Consider the following 21,170-nt stretch of genomic DNA (forward strand, 5'->3'; position numbering starts at 1 on the left):
TGGGGGCAGCTTTTCAAAGCAGCTCCCTTGAAAACCCAGGGACAAACAACTGCTTTGCTCTGCCATTTGCTGCTCTAGTTGGTTTGGCAATGAATGGACATATATACCGAGTTTGGGGGTCAATAGCTCAGCTCATTTCTAAACCAATCTGATGGGAACCAAGGGGAGCTTGCCCCTTCTCTATTGACAACACAGGGCCAATGGTTCCCTCCCCTGTTATGTGGGCATGGTGGATTCTTTGGATGGACGTCAGACAAGAGCATTGGATCCTCTCTGATCACCCCAGAGATGAGTTTGTGTGATGCTTCTGCCTTCAATAGCAGTTAAGCGAGTGAGAGCCTTGAGATCATTCTGCAGCTTCTGGAATAGTCATAGCTTTTATTTTCAGTCTGGTCTAGCATTTCCTAGGCCCAGGGGCGTTGCTGATCCAGAGACATTGAGCCATATTGTTTCAGGGATCCTTGAAATGCTGCAGTTCAGTGGACTGTCTGGTCGAGGTTGCACTTTTCTTTTTAGTTGGTTGGTTGTCTGGCTCTTCCAGTAAACCTGGAACATCTTTCAAAGCTGTCACTGAAGTATATGGAGCTTTGTTGAATGGGGAGCCCCACAACAGGTTAAAATGAAATATGCATTTAAAGATGTTATGAAGGTTCTGGAAATTTGCTCTGTTGGCGCAACACATAAAAAGGAACCATGACGCAGGATGCGCTACTTGCTTAAAATATAATTGTTATCAGGCTGCCATGATATCCCCAATATAAGTATTGGTGGTTCATTTATACAATTTCTGTCTATTATTGGCCCAGTTTCACTCTGCTCTCATTACAATTTACTAATTTTTAGGCTTTCCTGTTAATCTATTCACTATGTGTTTCCAGAAAAAGCTTCTCACTCTGCTCATTGCTGCAACAGTATTACCAAGACCTTATCCAGCCTGCCAGAAGATAATTACTTTCAGTATCAGAATGTAAGCAAAGTAAAGGGTGGTGCAGGCAATCAGATACACATGAAGTGGTCTGGAATATTTGGCAGCAGTAGAACATTTTAGCCAATGTCTTTGTAACTGCAGCTAATGAGAGTAGAAATAGTTTGGGGGCTTACAGTGAACTAGGTGACTATGTATTAAAGTAGGATAGAACTAACATCTGTGGTTGAGATTTATACAAACATTTGAGCTCACAGATTCATTTCTTTAGGCACAAAGGAATAAGGGAAGCTAAACTTGTGTTGATTTAAAAGTAAGCAAGGTTTCATTGGTGGGTATTCCAGGTACAAAGGGGTGGTGGCAACAAGACCTTCAACTTGATGTGCCCAATAAAGGGTTAAACAGTCATGGGATACAAACTCTTCTCCTGGCTCCTGAAACAAAGGTCTCTGTTTAATCCATTACTTCTCTACAGTCCAGAAGAGTCATTAATTTCATTTCCCTAGATGGTCTTTTGAAAGCATTGTGGGGATTTGCGGCAAAGTGGTTGAGATCTCCCAAACCATTTCATGCAAATGGCTTTCCACCACACATTTCTTTTTGAAATGGCCACCCATGTGAAGGGGTTGAAGTATGAACTGAACCCAAGCTGGAGTAATTATTCCTTCAACAACAGCTCTGTGTTGTCTGGCATTGATCTCCAGTGTGGGCTGGCAATATCAACCCGCCATTTCGGGTGGAATAGCTTGTTGTTGCACAGTCAGGGATGGCCCTACTGGTAGTCTGTGGAAGAAAAGAAGCTGCCGTATACCAAGTTACACTATTTGTCCATCTAGCCCAGTATTGTCTTTTCCAGGGGTAGGCAGTACAACTCCCATCAGCCAACTCCTGTCTTCTTTTTGCTTTTAAGGTTGTTACACAGATAAGTAAGTTTCTAGTCAGCATGGCCAATGGTCAGGGATTATGTGAGCCGTACTCCAAAATATGTGGGAGGGGCACCAGGTTACCTCCCCCTGGTCTGCTCTAAGTGGCAGTGGCTCTCCAGGGTCTCACACAGAGGTTTGTCCCATAACCTGCCATCTCATCCTCTTAACTGGGGATGCTGGGGTTTGAACCTGGGACCTTGCATCCAAAGCACATGCTGTACCACTGAGCAAAGGTTGCTCCGCTCTTTCACATGATGGTAAAACTCAAGGGGTCAACGGTGGTATCTGAAGCTGTCTCCTCAGGCTACTATAAAATTAAGGGCGCAATCCTGTGGAGATAGGCAGCCGCCTCTGAACTTGAAGGCGACTGCCTAGCCAATGCAGGGCAGGAGAAGCATGGAGGGGATCATCCCCTCCACACTTCTCCTGCCCTGCATTTGTGGCTAGACAGTTGATTTCAGCTGTCTAGCCGTGGGAAGGCGGAGCATGGGAGGAGGCTGCTGGACAACACATAGGATGTGTCGTACCAGCATTTCCGCCTTCCCCACCCTGGAACACCCCCCAGAATGCCCCATTTTGGTTGCTCTGCACTCCTCTTCTGAGTGCGGAGCATGGGGCCGTTCCGTGCTGCCTGTGAGGCACAGCAGAAGGGCGGGAAAGTTGGTTCTCCTGGAACCAACCTTGGAGCATGGGCTCTGAGGTCAGTTCCCAGAAAACCACATATCATATGGCCGTCTAGCTGCTATCTAGTGGCCATAAGATTGCTCCCCCCATGAGTTGCAACTATTTTTTTCCATTGGTTTAGACAGAAATAAGTCATGATTAATGCTGGCTAGATTGGGGCCTTAGGATATGTACATCTTGCGACTTTGTTTAACAATGATTCCTAACAGCCCTGTGCATAGGTCTTTCTGTATTTTTAACAATGACCTGGTTCACATGTAACAAAAACCCATCAGTTTAAAAATCCATGGGCTGTCATGCATGAGTGGGAGAGAGTGCACGCCTCTTCCACATTTACTCAGCAACCCATGATCACCTCCTTCGTAGGGTTGTCAGTGTGTGTGAACAGCTCCATAATGTGATTGTTTTGGTTTTGTACTGTAGTTCTTTCTCTCCCTTGTTGTTTTTTCACCTTGTAGGACAGTCTTCTTTTTTCTTTTAGTGATGTTGCAGAGCGACATAAGTGTTTAGGATTGTGCTATAATTGTTACTTTTATTTTTACTTTTTGATATCACAGAAAAATGATAGCCCATATTCCTAGCTTTACAGTTTGTATGCTGATCTGAATTATTTTTGACAGATTGAATGTGCTGCTTTTGCCAAGTGTTAAGCAATGGTAAACTGACAGCTTCCTTAATGCTATTTTATTTCATTGAAAACTTATTAATTGGCACTTGGCACCACAGTAATTATACTATTGAGTAGGCTGAAGATTAATTGCAGATGCATCCTTTTGCAGGAAATGTGTTCTTTGATGGAAACTATCATTAGGTTTACCTCCTTTGGGGAGGAGCTAGGTGGATTGTACTGTGTTCTGGAACTATACAAAGACGAAAAGGTAAAGATGAAATCTGAACAGTGGAAGAGCCATGATGATGACTATTAAGTTTTAGGATGATATCTTGAAAACAGAAGTACTAAAGCTACTTCCACAATGGATAATACAAGTTTAATGAAATGTAATGCAACATACCCCTTCATGGATCATTGCCTTGTTGTGGCGAAGGGGCTTGCATAACAGTGAAGCCATAAGCTATGCCGTGTAGGGCCACCCAAGACGGACAGGTCATGGCAGAGAGTTCTGACAAAATGTTGTCCACTGGAGAAGGAAATGGCAACCCACTCCAGTATTCTTGCCAAGAAAACCCCATGGAACATATCACAAGGCTAAAAGAGATGACGCCGGAAGATTTTATTTATTTATTTATTTATTTATTGCATTTATATCCCGCCTTTTTTCCTCCAAGGAACTCAAGGCAGCGTACATGATCCTCCTCCTTCCTCCATTTTATCCTCACAACAACAACCCTGTGAGGTGGGTTGGGCTGAGAGTCTGTGACTGGCCCAAAGTCACCCAGTGAGCTTCCATGGCCGAGTGGGGACTAGAACCCGGATCTCCCAACTCCCAGTCCAGCACTCTAGCCACTACACCACACTGGCTCTACTAGATGAGCCCCTCAGGTTGGAAGGTCTCCAATATATTTCTGGGGAAGAGCAGAGGGTATTTCCAAGTAGCGCCAGAAAGAGTGAAGCGGCTGGGACAAAGCCGAAAGGACACTCAGCTGTGGATGTGTCTGGTGGTGAAAAGAAAATCCGATGCTGTAAAGAACAATATTGTTTAGGAACCTGGAATGTAAGACCAATGAATCAAGGTAAGCTGGAGGTAGTCAAACATGACATGGCAAGATTGAACATCAACACCTTGGGAATCAGCGAACTAAAATGGACAAGCATGGGTGAATTTAATTCAGGTGACCATCATATCTACTACTGTGGGCAAGAATCCCTTAGAAGAAATGGAGTAGCACTCAGTCAACAAAAGGGTGGGAAAAGCAGTACTGGTGTACAATCTCAAAAACGATAGAATGATTTCAGTACGAACCCAAGGCAAACCATTCAACATCATAGTAATTCAAGTCTATGCCCCAACCACTGAGGCCGAAGAAGCTGCGGTTGATAGGTTCTATGAAGACCTACAACACCTTGTAGAACTAACACCAAAAAAAGATGTCCTTTTCATCATAGGGGATTGGAATGCCAAAGTAGGAAGTCAAGAAATCACTGGGATAACCGGCAAGCATGGCCTTGGTGTACAAAATGAAGCAGGACAAAGGCTAATAGAGTTATGCCAAGAGAACATGCTGATCATAGCAAACACTCTTTTCCAACAGCACAAGAGGCGACTCTACACATGGACTGTCAGGGTGGACACTGAGCCCATAGAATCCCAGAGTAGTTCTGATTCTGAGGAAGAGCAGTCACTCCTGGGAGAGGAGCGCATTCCTCTTTCCCAGGGCCCACAGCTGATGGAGATTCCTCCCACCAGCATTCCTAGATTAGAAAGCAGTCCAGGGAGTGACCGAGGAGAGATAGCAGACTTGGTGGATGCACGACGCAGACGCAGACAGCGGCGCCAGATGGAGGGCGCAGAAAGGAGGTGCAGTGCCCGGTTGGCGCGCAAACAACGGCTGCGCCCCAAGGATCCAAGGGAAAAGGGGAGGGACTCTCCCTAGTCCTTAAGTTCAGGGGTCTGCCAGTAATTCCCTTTCAAATGGGGACCAACTGTTTCAACTTAGGGCATAGGTACTCTGCTGCTCAGATCTAGTTGCTACCTGTAGAGTTGTTAAGTTGTAAAAGAAGAATAAAGCTTTGAAAGGAATCCCTTTGTCTGTGTCTGGACTTGGCTACTGGATTAGACTGAGAGAGGCCTCCAAGGAGCCCTTGACGTGGACATCACCAGATGGTCAATATCGAAATGAGATTGATTATGTCCTTTGCAGCCAAAGATGGAGAAGCTCTATACAGTCAGTAAAAACAAGACATGGAGCTGACTGTGGCTGAGATCATGAGCTGGTTCTTGCAACGTTTTGGCTGAAATTGAAGAACGTAGGGAAAACCACTAAACCATTCAGGTATGACCTCAATCATATCCCTTATGAATATACAGTGGAGGTGAGGAATAGATTTAAGGGATTAGACCTGATAGACAGAGTGCCTGAGGAACTATGGACGGAGGCCCGTAACATTGTTCAGGAGGCAGCAACTCAATCCATCCCAAAGAAAAAGAAATGCAAGAAAGCAAAGTGGCTGTCTGAGGAGGTTTTACAAGTAGCTGAGGAAAGAAGGGAAGTGAAAAGCAAGGGAGAAAGGGGAAGATATATCCAACTGAATGCAGAGTTCCAGAGAATAGCAAGGAGAGACAAGAAGGCCTTCTTAAATGAACAATGCAAAGAAATCGAGGAAAACAACAGAATGGGAAAGACTAGAGATCTCTTCAAGAAAATCGGAGATCTCAAGGGAACGTTTTGTGCAAAGACGGGCATGATAAAGGACAAAGAAGGCAGGGACCTAACAGAAGCAGCTGAGATTAAGAAGAGGTGGCAAGAATACACAGAAGAACTATACAGGAAAGATCTGAATGTCCCTGATAGCCATGATAGTGCGGTCACGGAACTTGAGCCAAACATCCTAGACAGTGAAGTCAAGTGGGCCTTAGGAAGCATTACTAACAACAAAGCTGGTGGAGATGACAGTATTCCAGCTGAGCTATTTAAACTCCTAAAAGATGATGCAGTTAAAGTGCTGCACTCAATATGCCAACAAATTTGGAACACTCAACAGTGGCCACAAGACTGGACAAGGTCAGTTTACATTCCCATTCCAAAGAAGGACAATGCCAAAGAGTGTTCAAACTACTGTACAATTGCGCTCATTTCACATGCCAGCAAGGTTATGTTCAAAATCCTACAAGCTAGGCTTCAGCAGTATGTGAACCGAGAACTACTGGAAGTACAAGCGGGGTTTCGCAGAGGCAGAGGAACTAGAGATCAAATCATCAACATTCGCTGGATCATGGAGAAAGCAAGAGAATTCCAGAAATGTATTTCTGCTTCATTGACTACACTAAAGCCTTTGATTGTGTGGATCACAACAAACTGTGGCAAATTCTGAAAGAGATGGGAGTACCAGACCACCTTACCTGTCTCCTGAGAAACCTGTACGAGGGCCAAGAAGCAACAGTAAGAACTGGACATGGAACAACCGATTGGTTCAAAATGGGGAAAGGAGTACAACAGGGCTGCATATTGTCACCCTGCTTATTTAACTTATATGCAGAGTACATCATGAGAAACGCCGGGTTAGATGAATCACAGGTCGGAATTAAGATTGCCGGGAGAATTATCAACAACCTCCGATATGCAGATGATACCACCCTAATGGCAGAAAGCGAAGCGGATCTAAAGAGCCTCTTGTTGAGGGTGAAAGAGGAGAGTGCAAAAGCTGGTTTGAAACTCAACATTAACAAAACTAAGATCATGGCATCTGGCCCCATCACTTGCTGGCATATAGAAGGGGAAGAAATGGAAGCAGTGACAGATTTTATTTTCTTGGGCTCCAAGATCACTGCAGATGGTGACTGTAGCCATGAGATTAAAAGACACTTGCTCCTTGGGAGGAAAGCTATGGCAAACCCAGACAGCATAGTAAGAAGCAGAGACATTACCTTGCCGACAAAGATTTGTATAATCAAAGCCATGGTTTTCCCAGTAACAACTTTTGGCTGTGAGAGCTGGACTATAAGGAAGGCTGAGCACCGAAGAATTGATGCCTTCGAACTGTGGTGCTTGGGAAGACTCTTATGAGTCCCCTGGACTGCAAGGAGGTCAAATCAGTCAATCTTAAAGGAAATCAACCCTGAGTGCTCATTGGAAGGACAGATACTGAAGCTCAAATATTTTGGCCACCTAATGCGAAGAGAAAAGTCACTGGAAAAGACCCTGATGCTGGGAAAGACTGAAGGCAAAAGGAGAAGGGGATGGCAGAGGATGAGATGGCTAGATAGCATCACCGATGCAATGAATATGAACTTGAGCATGCTCCGGGAGAGAGTGGAGGACAGGAAGGCCTGGCGTGCTATGGTCCATGGGGTCACGAAGCGTCGGACACGACTGAACGACTGAACAACAATGCAACATATCTTTGTAATGAAAATGGCAATATTATATAAGCCGGGTCTGCCTTCTCCACTTGAAAGTTAGAACAGCCATGACAGATCTGCTCAAAGACATGTTTATGCCCATTTCTGTAGGCTTAAGAAAGTTCATTATCTCTGTATGAGGTTGGGGTAAAGTATAACACAGGCAAGAGGCAATCTTGACTTTATCAGTATGTTTGTGGTTCTTTGATCTAACATGCTGGGTACAATCCAAAGGTAAGCAAAGCCCCATATGACTGGTTTCCCATTATATTCCATGAGATGGGTACCAAGTCAAGAATCTGCAATATATTTTTATTTGGATCAGCTCTTAATGGCCAAAGGAAAATCCTGTTTTACTGTGTGTCCCCTTTCCTACTATTCACTCACATGGAAAAAACAAATAAAAGTGAGGTTTGTAACCCTTTTCCATGTACCTGACTTTCCATGCCTTCCACTTCTGGTATTGGCCACAGATAGGAAATAGATGCTTACAATATGGGCACCTTTCCTACCCGTAGCTATTGGCAGCTTTTGGGAAGGATGAATTTAAAAACAGACATTACTTTAAATATGTAGCAGATATGTCTTTTTTCATGTTTACTCTACAGTAAGAGTAGGGCTTCCAATCTGGATCCTAGTTTGGAGGGTGGGGGTGGGGCTTTTAAGGTCCTGATCTGAGGCCCTGTACTTACTCTAGAGTAAAAATGAAAAGAAATCATAGCTGCTAGATGCAGGTTGTGGGCAGAAAGCAGATCTCCAGATGTTTTGGGCTTCAGCATCCAGCATTCCTGACCATTGACCATGCTGGTAGGAGCTTCTGTGAGTTGAAGTCCAAAGCATCTGGAGATCCACCTTCTGCCCACCCCTGGTTTAAAGTAACATCTGTTTTGGCCCTAAGCCAAAGGCAAAAGGTCAGGCCTCCCTTCCCTTAGCCCGGGTCCAACAGCATTCTCCTCCCATGGCTGCTTTCTCTCCACCTGCTGTATTTAACCACAGAGAGAGAAAAAAATCAGGCTATCTGATCATGGACCTCCTATATCACATCTAGTCTGGTCCTGAGGCACAGTGTATCTCTGTGTACTCACTGCACAATTTCCCCTTCCCTGAGATCCATGCGTTAAATAGGTTCTCACTCTTTATACACCCCACCCATCATCATAATAGGCATTTTATAGTAACAAGTCATTCCAACAATTGTTTCTTAAAATTTATGTTGTATCCAGTTTATCTGAGAGCACTGCTCACTAGTCAGTTTATAGGAAGTAGGCAGCTCATGAAAGAGCCTTTGAGAAACATCTGAATCAAATGAAGTGTTTTAACAAAACAAGTTAAGTGGCAAGTTTAGTGTCAGAGATGACAGGGTAATGTTAAAGCATTTGATATGTTTACATGAATAGCAAGCACTAGAACAAATGTAGAAAAAAAGCAGGCCACCTAGTCCCATAATGTTTTATTAAGATTGTGAACGGAGGAAGGGGGGTACCTCCAGCAATGCAGGCAGGGACAAAAGCCAGCAAGGCAGCCTGCCACTAGGGATTCTAGAGAAATTCGAGATGGACTAAAATGAACTCAAACGTCTAAGAATCTACCCTGCAGAATCGGCTGTAGAGCGACCCCCTCAGGCTGCGCAGAATCCGTGGACTTCCAGATTTTTTTTTACTTTCCCAATTTTTTTTGCATATTTATTCATAGGAAAAAATGCAAATCTCTGCTGAGGAAAAGTTGCATAGAATGGGGGACAATGCACTAAATGTTATATACGAAGGTAAATTATGTAATTGTTATGAAACCCCTTTTGTAATTATTTGTGTATTTTTCAGCATGACGAAAAAAACAATTCGCATCCATCTGGGAGCGAATGACAGAACAAAAGGCGCCTAACAATCTGCGAAACACAGACGGAGCGGATGTTGCACACTTTGTACATCCCTAGCTGCCACTACCCCTTATATCCACCTTAGCCAGGGCCAGGGAACTCACAGACCTTAATCCCTAAGGCTTACGAAACAAGGCCCCCAGCTGGCACCATCTATTTCAAAGCCCTAGGCATGAAACCTTAAACAGTAGCAAGAACCAAGAGGAAAGCTCAGGACTTAGTTCCAAGGCTTAATTGGAATGAAGTACACACATTCAATCAAGATAGGTGGTAAGTTTATTGACAAAAGGGAAAAGGGAATAACGTGCAAAAAAACAGAGCAATATTTGGAAACAATACTTACAAGGCAAAACAACACAACTGGCCAAATCTGTTTGTACGTTCCAGTGGCAGAGGTCTTCAATAGAACAGGACCTCAGAAAGTGAAACCTCCCAAAGCAAACCTTGGACAGGGCAAAACAAAACCAGAGGAGGAAAAAGGCATCTTTTCTCCCCTTTGGTTTTATACCTAAAAGCTTTTAGCAAATCTGTCAATCATCAGATCACCTATTAGTCAATCATCAGCTAGCTGGGTATCTGGTAGTGAGGCTCACTGAACTAAGTGGGACCTCTGAATGAACAGGATTCAACTGTAAGATTTCGTCAATCAGCCTTATACAAAATGCTAATGCATAGAATGGGGGACAATGCACTACATGCACTCAATGCACTCAAACTACATGTTACCTTTAATACATAGATGTAGCTATGTCAGTGCTTTATTTTTACCTAAAAGTAACTGGGAGGGGGCTGTATCCCTTCCACGCACACACATTATGGTCCCAATCTGGATAGCACCTGCAATTTGCATAGGGAAAAAAGCCCCCATGATGTGAATGGGGGGATTTCCCCCCATACAACTTGCAAGACCATAGCTTCCCTAGAGTCCTTATCCAGACTGGGTCTTCTAGGCTTACTTTTGAATAATAAAAAAGCACTGGTGTAGCTGCGTGCTATATATTAAAGGAAATATATTTGGTTCTCAAAGGTCACACTTTTCAGAGTCAGTGATGAGAACCTTCAAAAGTGCCAGCAATGAAAATCTGTATATCCCTACGCCATCAAAATTAGTAGGTGCGTCTTGCTGGCAGTGCACGAGCAGGGAGAGTGAGACCAGAGTGTTCTAGGAAAGACTTTGGAGAGAGCAATCCTATGGCCGCTAGACACTGTCTAGAGGGCCATATGATATGTTCATTTCAGGGAACCTCATTTCCCACGCTCCGAGGTCAGTTCCCGGAAAACCGACCACTCTCCTTGTCCATGCTGCCTCCGAGGCAGTGAGGAGAAGCCCCATCCTCCGAACTCGCAAGAGGAGACCTGAGCGACTGAAAAGGGGCATTCCGGGAGGGGGGCATCCCAGGGCGGGGTGAGCGGAGCTTCACGTATGATACGGAATGTGTCATACGGAAGCTTCCTTTCCTGCCCCCCCCCCCGCTAGACAGCCAAAAAAGGCTGTCTAGCAAAAAATAGCAAGGCAGGAGACGTGCGGAGGGAACGATCCCCCCATGCCTCTCCTGCCTCGCTTTGGCTAGGCGGTCGCCTCCAAGGTCGGAGGCAGCCACCTATCTAGTTAGGATTGCGCCCTAAGCAAACTTTGTTTTTGTCTTCTGGATTTAGCCCTGGCATGCAGACTCGATCTAGATCTTGATAATCCTCCCCTAAGGGTGGTATGGCTTCTCAAAAAGGAAGAAAGCATACAAAATGTAATTGATTATTTAATAATAATAATAATGATAATAATAATAGCAATAATGTACACACATTTTCTAGTTAAATGTGGCATATGTTATAAATAGGCCACTATCCATTTTGCTTGTTGAAGTGTTCTATGAAACTTGAAAGTTTGTATAGTGAAACTTGAAAATCTGTATACTCCTATGCCATCAAAATTAGTCCTGAGAAAGATTTCCTTTTATTGTGTTTCTTACTCTCTGGGGCCAACATGATAATTGCTGTCTGTATTGTATTATTATGAACTTGTCATTTTACTAATCAGACATCAGAATATCATTGCCTTAATTGTCTATCTAATTTGCATAAAATCACCATTATGCTATATGTAAACAAGGTTTTTGCATATGCAGAAAAGTATTACACACAGAGTTGGGATTATAAATGAAAACTAAGCATGCTATTGCATGTTAAAATTAGTTCTACAAAGTTACATTTTCTTCATGGGATTCAGATTCATGGAGGATAGTCAAGAAAGTTCTGATTCCTTATGCTGTTTGTCACATTTTGTTTCCATGTGTATATGTGGGCATGCAACGTAACTTTTTGTTGCCTGAATGATAGACAAATTTTCAACTAGACATCATCTAATAGCCTGGCAGGTTTGGGTTTTTTTTAAAACTTTTAAATCGCCATTGGTGTTATCTGGCAGATGTGTACTGAATGCTCTTTAGGAAGCCTAGCCTTTGTGGTGACAGGATGGTTCTAGTACATAACTCCAGATTCTGTGTCTGTGTTTAATGGCCAGTACAATATAAAGATCCACAGTGCTTTGAGATGCATTTTATGAGCTGGAGCTTCCTCATTCACGGGACACATTCACATGCAACAGAAAGCCAGAACTCTGGATAATCCTGGTTTACTGTCAACAAGCTGCATGCTGGTGGAAACAGCCTGTTTCCTCCCATTTGGTTCCTCCTGCCAGGGAGAGCAGATACACTAACTGGGAATTGAAGGCTTGCCATGTTGTCTGAACCAGGGCTCGTGGCTCATTCATTCTTGGCTTACAATTCCTGGCTTGTTTGGGAGCAATAAGCCCGGGGGCCTGGTTCGGATTGCCCAGTGTGCTTTCAATTCCTGCTTAGTTGAGTAACTCCTGCTGTTGGGAAGAGCCAAGTGGGAGCGAGCAGGGTACATGGAGCAGCCTGCAGCTAGTTCATGGCAGGCCCCTGTCTGCCACACTGCCACTGTGTGAGAAAAGCTTTGCACACAAAATGGGGATGTTTGTGCTGAAGCTGTGCCCAGTTCAGCACAAGGAGTGCAGAATTCACTGGAATGAAAGAGGAAGTTCCTGTTCTAAGGGGAATCCCATGCACAGAGCAGAGTCTCTAGACTGACTGTCATCCAAATAACTAATGGATGTAACAGAACAGTGAAGTGCAGAGTTCATCTTTCTGAAAACTATTCACACTCCTTATCCAGCAGCTGTAGCACGTGTGAACAGCTCTGATGTATGTGCACAGTGCACACACCTGTCTCATTATGTTCTTACTGCATGATCACTTTATGTTGCAATAAAGGCATCTTTTTCTCATTTGTTGTGCCCAGCCCCAACACCTTTATTTTATTTAATAAATTTATTATCACCTTGCAGCATCCAAGGTGGATAGCAAAATACAATCATCTTCATAAACATTCCAAGATACAATAAACGCTTCCCTTGCTCTCCCTCCCCTCTGCAACCATGTGAATCCTCTGTTGAATTATATTAATCAACATGGCACTGAACATGGGTGCAGCGGGCATAAAAGAAAGTACCGTATAATAATGGTCATCTAAAATGTTTGTGGACAGGTAAATTGCTGAGATGCTGATGTCATTTTTGAGGAACAAAAGAAAGGCGGAACGCTGGTGAAAAGTAGAAGGCACAGAGGGGAAAATAAGCTTCAGTAATGCGGGCCTTTTGCAGAATCACCTAGCAGCATGTGCATAATAGGAGACTTGAAAAGAGGAAACATGATGTCATTAAAATGTGCACTGCATAGAATCCATTTTCAGTGTTTTAACATTTCAAAGAAATGTCAGTGTTGCATTTATATATTTGTCAGTAGCATGTTTTGCATAAATGTTTATGTAGGTATGAAGAAAGAGGGAGCGTTCATTGTTTGTGTCACATAAACTTCGGGTGCAATCCTATTGAGATAGTTGGCAGCCTCCGAACTCGGAGCCTGACACCTATCCAATGCAGGTTGGGTGGAGTGCAGAAGGGATCCTCTCCTCCATGCTGTGCCTGCCCTGCTTTTGTGTCTAGATGGCCGATTTTCGATGTCTAGCTGGGGCGCTTTGAAAGGGGGCACGGGGAGGCTGTGTGGTGCATAGGAAGCTTTGTAATGAAGCTTCCACCGTCTCCTCCCCGCCCCTGGGAATGCCCCCTTTTCACCCTCGCCATGCTGCATTTCTGGGCACAGAGATGGACAACAACCACACTGGCTGTGAGGGGGTGGGGGAGGGTTCTCTTAATTACATATTAGAGAGATGAAACACACTTTACTAGTAATTGTAGGTAATCTGTGTTTTATTCTGTGTTTTTCACTAGTGATAAGTTATTATTACTACTACCACTACTATTACTATTATTTTAATTTATTACACTGATATACTGCCCAACAGCCGAGGCTCTCTGGGCACTTCACATCGTGGGCAGTTCACAACAATTAAAACCATAAAATGCAAGACGATAAAACATAATATGAGACTTTAAAAGTTTAAAAGTGGCATGTAAAACGAAAGTAAAACCCAACAGCTGTTACAACCCAGGTAAAGCGTGGGTGAAAAGGTGCGCTTCTAGGGGGTGCTTGAAAGATGCCACATTTTCTGCCTCCTGAACTGCACTTGGGAGGGTTTTCCAGAGGGTGGGCGCTGCTACAGAGAAGGCCTACTGTCGCAGTTCTTCATGGCGACATTGCTTTCATTTTGGAATGACCAGCAAAGCCTCCTGTAATGACCTTAGATATTGCCTGGGTATATATAAGGGAAGGCGGTCTGCTAGGTATCCTGGTCCCAAGTTGTTTAGGGCTTTATATGATATACACTCTCAGAAGCATTCTACTTCTCTTACTTTTGATATCTTCTGAGTGCAATAAACAGTGGTGGAGATTTCACTATAGCAAAATTATTTTGTGAGTTTTACCCATTTTTATAGAAGTTTTTCAGGGAGATGCTGGCCTGCTAGAGCTTTGTACTTGTGCACTAAGAGTAATTTCCCCTTTTAATGTGACAAATTAAACTAAAAAAAAGAAAAAGTCTGTCTTGGGATCTGCATCAGAGGAGATGGGTGGCAATAATAGTGTCAGGTACCAGGAATCCTGAAGAGGGGCAGCAGGATCCAGACACTAGCAGCAGGATCTCTGTTCCATTATGTCAGGTGGTGCAAGATGCTAGTAGATTTCTACCTGGTCCTATAAAAGTGGCTAACTCTGGTCTGGAGCCATAATGACAAGGTTCTCTATACATGTAACCAAAGGAATGGTGACTCACCTGAGAAGTGGACAATATCCTCTGTCTCTCCTGAATCACCCCTAGCTTAGCACAGTGTCCCCACTTTCAAAATGAGGAAATGATGTACTGGTTTAATAATCCTTTCTTACTCATTAGTGACTCCCACACAGATATGCATTGTAAATGTTCCCTGTAAAGAAAGAGGGGCTCTGCACCAGACTTACAGCTCAAGCAGTGGAATTGAGGTTCCTGGTGGATTTTTGTATCTCAAGTCCTAAGACGGAGTGCCTGTAAGAATTGGAGAAGAAAAGTTTTATTTTCCTGCCCTTCCTATTTTGTTGTTGGCCTTGGCTGTGTTGTTTGTGCAAAGTGCTCCCTTGTGCAAACTACCCCATTACCTAACTACCCCATCACTAAAATTCCCTCTTGCATACTCATAGCATGCAGATTATATCCTTGAGGTTCAGAAGAAATCTGAGTTTTAAATCTTACAAATAATTGGAGCCAAACTCAGACCTGGAAATAAAATTTGAAGTGATATCCACTAGCAATACAGTTGACGGGCAGAATTAGGGACTTTTGAATAAGAACTTCTCCAGTTCAGAATAGGGTAGCCACATATGCATTCCCCCCCCCCAAAAAAAAGAGAGGACAAATTTTGCATAAAATGTGCATACACCAAGTTGCATGTATAAATGCAAATTTAGTAAGCATTATTATACTTTAAATAGAAATACAATTTCATAGCGGGGAAGACTATGACCAGGTGACCTGTATGTCTGCCTGTTCAGTCTTCTGTCCCGTTTCTTAACTGTTGATGGGCAGCTTCAGGGCCCCTGCCGGCTCTCCCTTCTAATGGTTCTTTATCTTTAAACAGCAATTGGTACAGGTCAGCCCTTCACATAAGAGGACACATTCTAATAGAGGATGGTCTTCTGGCAGCCCCTCAAATAACCTCTTTAAAAAGGCTGCAACAACATATCAACCGGGTTCGTATGATCACTGCAGCCCATTGTGCCAGATTCCCAAGAATTGTGAGTTAAGATCCAGAAGGTGGGAAACTACAATGCCTAGGAATCCTGGTGCCCAGGCCATTTCCTCAGCAGCATTAGTAGTACTTGGATTCCAGTGAATTATATTTTCTTAGTGCTTCTGAGTCCTTACTAAGGACCCAGAATTCATAGGAAACTACAGTCCCCAGAGATCCTGGCACCTTAAGGGCCTAATCAAGGGGAAACGGATGGCCTTGCAAGAGATCTGGAGAAAAGGAAGCTTCCAGGCCTTCTCATGGTCCTGGTGACATTATTGAGAGTGTAATTACGAGCCTTGGAGCTCAGAATGGGCCAAGCTTGAAATTAACTACTATGGGCCCAATCCAGTACAAACCCCAGTTAGCTCATATTTGGCAAGTCCATGCCAGAGTGATCCTGGGGAAGCTATCAGTGTTGTTGTTGTTGTTCAGTCATTAAGTCATGTCCGACTCTTCGTGACCCCATGGACCATAGCACGCCAGGCCTTCCTGTCCTCCGCTCTCTCCCAGAGCGTGCTCAAGTTCATAAGCTATCAGTACTGTCCTCTATTCTAGCTTCTTGGTTATTCTGTCCATGGGTGGCTGTTTCAAAGCTAAAGGACATAGGAAAGCAGGCTGTGAAATATATATTTTTATTAAACTTAATGGCATTTAAATATCAAACATGAAAGTACAAATACAAATGCTCTAATAGTAACTCCAGTTTAACTGTCACTGAAAAATCTTTCAGATTTGCTCTTTTTGTGTGTGTCCAAATAGTGAAATTCTGATTACATTGGTGAATAATTATTTTTCAAGATCTGTATTGGTTTTTCTTTGATCATCTGTTGTTTGTTTTAGATTGTAAGGGAAGTTTTCAACAATATTTGAAAGTTAATCATTCTAACATATAACATTGTTTAATTAGGATTATGTTATACACATGTTGGGAAAAGGTTTCTTATAAGTTTAAAAATTAAAATACCAACGTACATGAACTTTGGTATCATATTCACGTTGGTTTGAAAGTTAATTTTTCCAGCAGTACAACCATGGGAGTTTTTATGTTGAAGTGACTAAGGCACAGTCCTATGTAGATGCCCGTCAACCTCTGTCAACCTCGGAGGCTGACGGGCATCCTATGCAGAGTGGCAAGAGCGTGGTGGTGATTGTGGCCTCCACCCTTCTCCTGCTCTGCATTTTTGCCAGATGTATTTTTTGCCTGTCTAGCTAGGGCTCTGTGGAAGAGGAGGGAAGGAGGCTGGGGAGGGCTGGAGATAGCTTGTATCCCCACTTCCCTAGTCCCCTCTCCTTCCCGCCCACAGAACTGCCGCTTTTGCTCCTTTCTGAGGTTGCCTTTGCAAGCTCGGAGAGGCAGCCAATGTCATTCTCTCCATGCCGGCTGTGAGGGGGAAGGGGCAGGGAGCTCAGACTCCTGGGTCTGAGGTTGGAGCGCTGTCTCCAACCTCAGATCCAGGAATCCAAGCTATCCTATGCCCCCCCCCCCGACACTGTCTAGGGGCCATAGGACTGCTCTCTAATAGGTTTCCTCACCTACTCTTAGATTAAGAGAAAGCATGTTCAACTTGTCCCGTGGGTGTGTTTTGATACAATCTAATTAATGGTGTAAGTTTAAGGAGTGTAAGGCTAAGGTAGATGAGAGTTAGACTATTCCCAATTTTAAGAAGGGAAGTTTATTGTTCCCCATTGGAAGTATTCAAAGGGTTACTTCTTCTTTACTTTTTCATTTCTGAAATGCTGCATCACACTCCTTCCTCTACACATTAAGGGAAAAGGGATCATTTATAGTTACAAAGTATGATACATCTTGTAACTAAAAGCACCAACCATAAACTACAGTAAAGTTTCTCCTCCCTTTCATTCTCACCAGAATGGTGTACCGGGCCTATAGGCTGCTGGAGATACAGTCATGCAATAATTCCAAAGACAGATGATGTATTGGCACAGAGGATGCGTCAGCCAGGAAGCTAGAAAAAGCCTTTATTCTCCCTCTGCAACAAGAAATGAACAGCAACAGAAAGTGCCTGACTCCATTCAGATATAACCAAGTCCAGTGCCACCTAGTGACTAAACTATAAAATTACACAATCCACACAAAAAGCAACTTTAAGGGTTGGTGCACCCATAACAACGGGGTTCAAAATCTGGTTAAGCAGAAAACCTGTTCAGCCTTAACATGGTTAATGTCTGTGATGGTGTATGTCTTAGTGTAGTCAAGACAGGATACTGGGATTTATTTTAGGAAGATGAGAAGATGCAGAGATGGAATGTGGAATCTCTGGGCCTTCTCCCGGTCTTGAAACAGCAGTTCAGCTATTGTCACTGTTACCTGATGTGCACTTTCTATTAGTGCCTACTCTTAAGGATAATTCCTATAAATGTGATGATTTCACCCCATGTGTAAATTCCATATTTCTAGCATGCTTTCCTCACCCCAAAAGAGAGAACGTCCACGAAATGTTGGAATATAAATATTTTCCAGTGTTGGTTTATATTTTAACAGTAAAATGTTGTGAAACACATTCCACTATCTCAGCTACAGAATTCATTAAGCTATAACTGCTTATTTAGATCAACAAGACTTTGCCATTAGGTGTTTTGAAATATTGAGCTGCATGAACCATATTTACTGGGTTACAATGAACATTAAGCTACACTAATTGCTTTGGAAAACCAACCTCAGTTTGCAGCAGCAACATATGCTTCAAAATTGCCTTAAGCTGGTATTTTTTCTCTTAACTTATGAACGTTTCACAATATTTTATCATCCACTAAGCTGTGTGAATCTATTATTTTATTAAAGCACAGGAAAAATGCTTCATCGAGAAAATTTGGGAAAATAACTCATATAAGGCATTAGAGCATATAATATCCTTTTATGGCACCATATTTAACTGTGTGTCACTCTTTTCCTTATTAAATCCAGAGGGTACATTTTCTCATATGTGGATTTTATTTTACTTTTTTTGTAAAACTATCAAGCTGTTTGGTTTTTAAAATGGGCTGTTGCATACTGTGCAATTTTCAGTTTATTTAAAAGAAAATAAAAGAAGACGTGGCAAGCAAAATTAATATAGAGTAATTTTTATCATATAGCACATTTCTTCCCAGATATCTAATTTCATATTAATCTGCTGTAACAGAAAAAAACAACAGAATTGTAGCACGTTAAAAACTAATACATTGGTACTCTAACCTTTCATGGGGCAAAGCCCATTTCATCAGATACATGAAGTGGGCAGCTGTGGGTAGCTAGATTATTATAGATTATATTAGGTCTGGGCAAAAAGTTCAGAAACTCAAACTTTCAGCCGATATTGGGGAGGGTGATGGGAAAAGTGGAACTGCCTTCTGTTTGCATTTTTGGGATGGGGGAATTTCAGAGACAAGGCAAAGTAATCACTGCTCCTACCACTCCTCAGCCATTGGCTGCCATTTTGTTTCCCCCAGAATGCACCTCAGAAGAACACTATATCATGATAGCAACAAAATCACCAAAATTCTGCCTTTTTCAAAAATTGGGACCATTTTGGCTCAGCACTAGTAGATATACGCTGAGTACAGAGAGAAGAAAAAAGACACAGTGTTTGTATGTAACAAACTGTTTTAAGTGCAGTAAACACAGTATAAAGCGATTAGTCATTGGAGCGTGATATTGTTCTATTCTACATTTCATTCAGCCCCATTGTAGTCTTTTTCTGTATTATTTGCATCCTTTATTCTCTATGGTGGGAGTGCACAATAATACCAGTTTAGTGAACTAAGACTTTACGAACATCCAATTTTATGTTATTTTACCCACTTGACCAACATAATAAAATGGTATTACTTAACTTGCAACCATCTGACAGCCTTCTGTTTCTACAAAAATATCTCTTTCTTAGTGGCCTGTTATCAGGCAAGTTTGCTTGTAAATCAAAGTCAGTCACTCCTCCTAATGTTGACCTGTAGAGGGATATGGAATGGGATGTCATCCCACATTGTCACGGAAATTAAGACAATCAGTGGCTACTAATCATGATGCCTATATATTGCCTGCAGTATCAGAGGCAGTGTACCATTGTGGGGGAACATAAGTGGGAAGGTGCTATTGCACTCATGTTTTACTTGTGGGCTTCCCACATGCAGCTGGTTGGCCACTGTAAACACATTGCTGGACTGGATAGGCCTTTGGTCTGATCCGGCATGGCTCTTCTTATGTTCTTATATAATATTCAAGTGGAGGTTAATTTACAATTGTAAGCAACTAGGGGACAGCAAAATATGAACTATGAATTGTGGCTTCCTTACTAACCTCGAAGCCAAAGAAGGCAGTGTGCATTCATCTGACACATTTAAACTCCTCTTTAATTAACTATTAATGTAAATATAATAGAATTTTATAGCCTGTTTATCTCCCACCCCAGTAGTTAAGATCTCTTGTTTTCTAACCTATTTCTAACCAGATAACCTATTTTGCTTTTTAATTTGATAGTTTTTTGGTATGTTTGTTAGGTATATTCTGGACTTGTATTGATATTATTATGAATAACTTGCCTGATGCTTTCCCTGGCCTTGTTCACTTGGCTACTTATTGTTGTTCACTTGCTACTTAAAAATTGTGTTCCAGGCATTGTGTAGGGGAAATATACTCCGTAGCAATATCTCCATCAGGGACTTCCCCAAACTTTTTTTTTTCTTACTAGGTGTTGACTTGGAGGCAGTTTCAGTCCTCACAACAGAACCAATTGTCAGCATTTCAAGTCACGTTCTGCCCCTTCCATCTTTAGGAGGTCTTTGGCCTTGCTTCAGCTAAGCATACTAAAAACTCACACAGTCATTTAAATGAAATGAATCAAGCGCTCTAAAAGTTATAAAGTCTAGGATACTGAGACCAGACCAGATGAACCAATGGCTGGGGAGGACTCATATGTTTACCTCAGGATCTGTAATGTTTTTCCTGCAAAATATGTGGCCAACTATTAATTTTAGAAAAGCTAAATTCTTCTGTTATTTGTTTTTATTTATAATTGAGGGGGGGTCTTTTCAATCTATGACAAGCATTCCTTACTTTTAAAGTTTAAAGCTTTCTTCCAGAAACTAGAAGGACAAAGACCTGCTTTTAATCATCATCATCATCAAATGAACTGAGGGTTTTTTGACTTTGTAAAAGGCGTCTTATACTATGATAGCCAGAGTCCTTAATTTAGCCATTTAGATTTCAAGGGTAGGTTTAAATGCAAAAAATGTTCATAAATATGTTGTCTGACATCCCCTTTCTTTTTCCCCCCCACAGCACTTCAGGGAACATCTTGACAAACTTTTTGCAAAAGGAATTGGAATGCTGGATATAGCTTTAATTGAAGCTTTCAACATGCTCAGTGATGTAAGCTAGTGCTTTTTGCTAAGCTCTGTATCTTGTTTCAGTTTTCAGCTTCTGCAAAAGAATTAAATAATGGGGGTTTGGCCTCTTTCAGTTATAGATTATCATCAACGGATACTGAGGTATCCATGATAATTTAGC

General features: G+C 42.5%; 1 protein-coding gene across 1 annotated transcript in view; it reads left to right on the forward strand.

The window, feature by feature from the left end:
• The window catches only part of CACNA2D3 (calcium voltage-gated channel auxiliary subunit alpha2delta 3), an 821,063-nt gene that overhangs the window by 403,931 nt on the left and 395,962 nt on the right, over window positions 1–21,170 (forward strand). Inside the window, exon 10 of the mRNA XM_084829826.1 lies at window positions 20,943–21,032. Coding sequence (XP_084685952.1) covers window positions 20,943–21,032 — 90 coding nt within the window. The remainder of the gene's footprint in view (window positions 1–20,942; window positions 21,033–21,170) is intronic.

Source organism: Heloderma suspectum, chromosome 2 (genome assembly GCF_057233095.1).
Source record: "Heloderma suspectum isolate Gila_16-S chromosome 2, 16-S_ref, whole genome shotgun sequence".
Taxonomy (NCBI): Eukaryota; Metazoa; Chordata; class Lepidosauria; order Squamata; family Helodermatidae; genus Heloderma; species Heloderma suspectum.